Source organism: Nicotiana attenuata, unplaced genomic scaffold, assembly GCF_001879085.1.
Source record: "Nicotiana attenuata strain UT unplaced genomic scaffold, NIATTr2, whole genome shotgun sequence".
In the NCBI taxonomy this organism is placed as follows: Eukaryota; Viridiplantae; Streptophyta; class Magnoliopsida; order Solanales; family Solanaceae; genus Nicotiana; species Nicotiana attenuata.
The window spans coordinates 502,697-508,117 of NW_017670291.1; the positions used below are offsets into that span (position 1 = coordinate 502,697).

Here is a 5,421-nt window from a genome sequence, read left to right on the forward strand (position 1 = left end):
TATTTCTATCACAACCGCACAGACATCTTCCGTGGTAAAAATATCAATATATAAAGATCCGCAGTATCAATTTACTTTCGAAATAGGTTGAGTGAAGAAAATGACATTGCACTTAATTTAAGTTTTGAAATATGCAATACGGGGGGGGAGGGGGGGGGGGAAATCTTTCATACCATTCCGTAGTCCCAAAGTAAATATACACTGCAGGGGGATCTCCCGGAATACCGTTCCGTAGTCCCAAAGTAAATATACAATGCAGGGGATCTCCCGAAATACCGTTCCATAGTCCCAAAGTAAATATACAGTACATGGGGATCTCTTGGAATACCGTTCCATAGTCCCAAAGTAAATACAGTACAAGGGGATTTACCGGGATACCCTTCCGTAGTCCCAAAGTAAATATGCAGGGGGATCTCCCGGAATACCGTTCCGTAGTCCCAAAGTAAATATGCAGCGCAACCAACAGGGATAACAGTTAAAGCATGGCAGAAACCTCGCGTATCACCACAACAAGTACAACAGCAACAATGGCAATAATACAAAGTACGGCAAGTAAATCAACTCAAGAACTTTAAATCACAAAGAAACGGTAGAACCAGTTCACAAGGAATAACCACAGTAAAGACTGCTAGGCGCAAAGAGAATTGTTCAACAAGGGAAAACCAATATGTACCAACGATCTCACAATATACAATTCAACAGTAAGGAAGCTAGCACGAGTCAAATAGTTTCAAATAAAGACAAGTCAACTAAGATATAAACATCTTTTAAGGTTGAGAAATTTCGAGGATGTTCGACAATTCAATTATGGATGAGCTGAGGAAAGATAATCATAACCTCAAATCAGACTAAACAATTATAAGATGAAATGATGACAATCTCAAATAAAGATAAGTAGTTATAAAAAGATAGCTAATAATAGAAGAGATAAAATATTCAGTTAAGTCAATTAAGAGTCAAATAAGAAATAAGAGTGAAACCTAAAGCAATTAATTTTAATTTAAGCAAGTAAAGGTGAAGCCAGTAAATAGGAACTCAGTCATACCAAGAACAACTTCATACACAGTGAACATAAGGACCTAAGAACCCTAAAAGGCCAATTTTGCACAAATAAGTCCGAGCACGAACTCGTCACCTCGCGTACACAAATTAAAATCAACATAAAAGACTCAAATCCTAAGGTGAAATCCCTCACACAAGGTTAGGCAAGATACTTACCTCAATTCGGCCAACTCAATACTCAATTTAGCTTTTCCTTTATCAACTCACCATCGCTCGGCCCAATCTAGCCGAAGACGACTTAAATATATCAAACAATGCAAGAGGAAACAATTTCAATTAATAAAGTTATGATCCTTATACAATTTGCAAAAACTCAACTCCCCGGGCCCGCACTTTGGGACCCGACAAAAATTACAAAACCCGAACACCCATTCCGATACGAGTTCAACCATACAAAAATTATCAAGTTCCTATACCAATTCGTCCTTTGAATCATAATTTTTTTATTTTTGAAAGGTTTTACAATTTTCCCCAAATTTCCTTTAGATTCTAATGAATTTTGATGTTAAATCTAAGATATAATCACAAAGTATAGTTGAAATTTGATTAGAGGCACTTAACCAATAATTTGATATGAAAATCCTCTCTCAAAATTGCCCACTCTCGGACCTAGGTTCGAAAAATATGATGAAATGAAGCTAAGATTTGGAATGCCCAGCCTTTAGCAAGCTGCAGATATCGCATTTGCGACACTGGGTTCGCAAATACGAACTCCCAAAAGCGAAGCAGGGAACAGTCCTGCCTTCATCGCAAATGCGATAGGGAGTTCGCAAATGCGAACTCTGAAGGCTTCGCAAAAGCGATGCTTTCTTCGCAAATGCGACCCAATCTCCAGCAGCCCAGGTTCACAATTGCGATGTCTACCTCGCAATTGCGGTAGTCGCATTTGCATCCAAAACCTCGCAAATGCGAGCAAACCAGAACCATCACACAAAAAGTTAACAAAACAATCTGAAGTTAATTCGAAACTCACCCGAGCCCCCGCGGCTCCAAACCAAACACCCACGCAAGTTTGAACACATAACACAAACTCGCTCGCGCGATCGGAGCACCAAAATAACCTCTAGAGCCACGAATCGGATACCAAAACGCATGAAAATCACCTCGAAATTCAAGAACTTCTAAAATCGCAACCAAGCGTCCGAACCATTTCAGATCAACTCCAAATGACACCAAATTTTGCAGGCAAGTGCCAAATGACATAATGGAGCTGTTCCAACTCTCGAAATCACATTCCGACCCCGATATCACTAAAGTCAACTATGGTCAAACTTCTCCATTTTCCGAAACTTCATCTTTTCCAACTTTCGCTGAAATGCCTGAAATTATCCTATGGACCTCCAAATCCGAATCCGGACGCACTCCTAAGTCCCAAATCACCATATGAACCTGTTGAAATCATCCAAAATTCATTCCGGAGTCGTTTACACAAAAGTCAAATTCCGGTCAAATTCTCACCGCTTAAGCTTCCAAAACTAAATTCCTTCCTCCAATTCGATTCTGAATCACCCGGTAACTGAATTCAACCATGCATGCAAGTTGATACACATAATATGAAGATGTTCAAGACCTTACGCCGCCGAACGGATCTTAAATTCTTAGAATGACCGATCGGGCCGTTACACAAATTTATTTGTTAAATATTAATATTTAGTTCAAATCGGTCATCTTTGTAATGGTAATTTAAATTTTTCCTCCGATTTTATTTTCTCGTCATATTTTGCGTAAATATTCATTTGTGTAATAGTCGTTTTACGTGAACGGTCATCTTGAAGAGTTGCACCTCTTCGTTTAAACTCAACATGCTGGCTATAAATAGCAGGCCATCCCCTTAGATTTTCCTATGAGAATTATGAATTCTCCTTTTATCTTTTGCATTGTTTTAACTAAAAGAAAGCAACAGTAAGTGTGATTTGCTACCGATTATTTGTGTTCGCTGAAATACTGGGGTTTGAAGTACCGCTACACCAATGTGTAATCCGTTCTATCCAGGGAGGAAATAATCCACAACCTCGAGTACTAGGAGGGGATTAAGTCCCTTAAGGAAATATTGTGAATTCAATGGGCCCGGACTAATTTTTATTTCTTCTACATTTCTTGTTTTATATTATTTTTCTTCTCCAGAATTATTTTATAAATACAATATAATAACAAAGGTAACTTGAGGAGGTTAAAATTAAGCTGTTCCAGAAAACAAGAATATTCTTTTAGGACAGACTAAAATCCTAGTACTTCTTTCGTGTCTATTTATATGTCATAATTTGATCCGAGACACAATTTAATACAAAAAAAAATAAAGAGAGCAAAAGCTTTTGTGGGGCTTTTTAACTTGTGTGGCTATAAAAGATTTTCCTTAAGAAATGAGTAAGAAAAATTAAAATTAACTTATTTCTAATATAGAAATATATTATTATTTTCGACCTAATAAGTAAAGTATATCATATAAATTAAAACGAGGGAGTAAAATAAAAAGTCTTTATACCATATATAAAAGTTATATTTAGAGATGGAGCTAGAGTTCTAGGGGTGAAATTCAAAAATAGCCAGATTTACAACTGATCGTTCAAAACTAGCCAGCTTCAAAAGTAATCGATATTTAGCCACTTTTCATGTAAAGATAAATCTGAGCGAATACACTGTTCAAAATCCGAAAAATACGCAGCATATTATGCTGGAGTTCCAGCATAAGTATACTTGAACTCCAGCATATTATACTGGAGTTCCAAGATAAGTATGCTGGAACTCCAGCATAATATGATGGAGTTCCAGCATAAGTACACTAGAACTCCAGCATAATATACTAGAGTTCCAGCAAGTATACCGGTCCAGCATAATATACTGGAGTTTGGAGCATCGGTGCTCCAGTCTCCAGTATATTATACTGGAGCGAGCAAAGTATACCGGTACAACATAATATGCTGGAGTTCATACACAGGTGCATCGAACTCCAGTATATTATGCTGGACCGGTCTCTGCTACAGCAAAACTGGCTATACTGTGCTATTTTCACGAGTTCTAGCGGCTCAATAGCTAAGGCTAATACCCTATTTATGCTAAAAAGTCTATTGAATATTTATAAATAATTAATAGAGAATGCAATAAAATATTTTTTCTAAAATCGAGAAGCCATAAATTTTTTGGATCTGATTATACCCAAAGAAGAGTAAAAATCGTTTACGCACTTGATAACACATCTATATAAGTGCAGTTGCCAATCACATCAGGATACAATAAATTGAGACACACATACATAAATACTCCCTCAAACCACGTATATAGAGAAAGAGAGAGAGTGAGAAATAAAGTGAGAAAATGTGTTTGATAATATATGGTTGTGATGCAGAAGAGAGAGAGCTAGGAAGACAAGCTGCATCTGGAGCTTGCCCTTCTTGTGGTGGCAAAGTTCAGGCTGTTGATGTTGAGAGTCGTTGGAGGCTTTGTTTCCTTCCCCTTTGCTTCATCATCAAGAGAAAATTTCAATGTACTCTCTGTTCTAGGCGTTTAGTCTTGTATTCTTCCTGAACGCTTTTCTTGAGCCGACGGTCTAACGGAAACAACTTCTTTATGTCACGCAACGTAGGAGCAAGGTCTGCATACACTCCATTGTCTCCCAAACCTCACTTGTGAAATCGCACTGGGCATGCCGTTGTTGTATTTTCTCTTTTCCCAATTCCATGAGGACAAGTTGTCTACTTCTTTCTCTTCAAATTAATTCCTTCTTTTATTCCTTTTTTTTTTTTTTTGGTTATCGGTGATGTTCGAGTCAATTTGTATTTCGACTGTTTTTTCTTGTACTTGTTGCCTTCCATTGGTACAATTACACCACAACCTTTTTTCTTTTTGCTGAGATTTGAATCCTGATCTGTGATGGTTTTCACTCATTTAATCGACCATCAAGTCACACCATTAGTGCTATTCCGGTTTTCTTTTTTGATTATTAAGTATGTCTTTGTAAATAGAAAGAGATATGCCTCTCTTTTTTTGTTCTTTGCAAGTCTCATTGTAATTTCAAGATGTATGGTCAAGTACTATTCTTTAATTTTTCGTATAGAGTGAGAGATTGATTTCCGCTACATTTTGATTTATATATTGTCAATTTTAATATCACAATATTCTGTAACACATTGTTATGATTTTGAATCCCAGTGATTTCTGTACTTATTATGTCTAACACAATCTTCCTTACTCCCCTTAACTCTGTAAAATAAAAAAGGATCGTAAATCAGTGAGGGGCGGTTCAACGTAGTTGGTGGCCTAAAACCAAATCTTGCTGAGAGGCCTTAATTGTTTTCTGTGAGAAAATTATATATATTTTTATTTAAAGTATTATTTCCTAACTTTTTGAGATTCAAAGTTATA

General features: G+C 36.8%; 1 protein-coding gene across 1 annotated transcript; it reads left to right on the forward strand.

Moving 5' to 3' along the window:
• Positions 1-4,274: 4,274 nt before the first annotated feature.
• LOC109237342 lies at positions 4,275-5,137 on the forward strand. Its single transcript, XM_019403638.1, has one exon. The coding sequence runs from the start codon at positions 4,375-4,377 to the stop codon at positions 4,582-4,584; it is 210 nt and encodes a 69-aa protein (XP_019259183.1). The 5' UTR covers positions 4,275-4,374; the 3' UTR covers positions 4,585-5,137.
• Positions 5,138-5,421: the final 284 nt, after the last annotated feature.

Coding starts and splice junctions, on each gene's coding strand:
- LOC109237342 (XM_019403638.1), top strand. CDS start 4,375: ATGTGTTTGATAATATATGGTTGTGATGCAGAAGAGAGAGAGCTAGGA.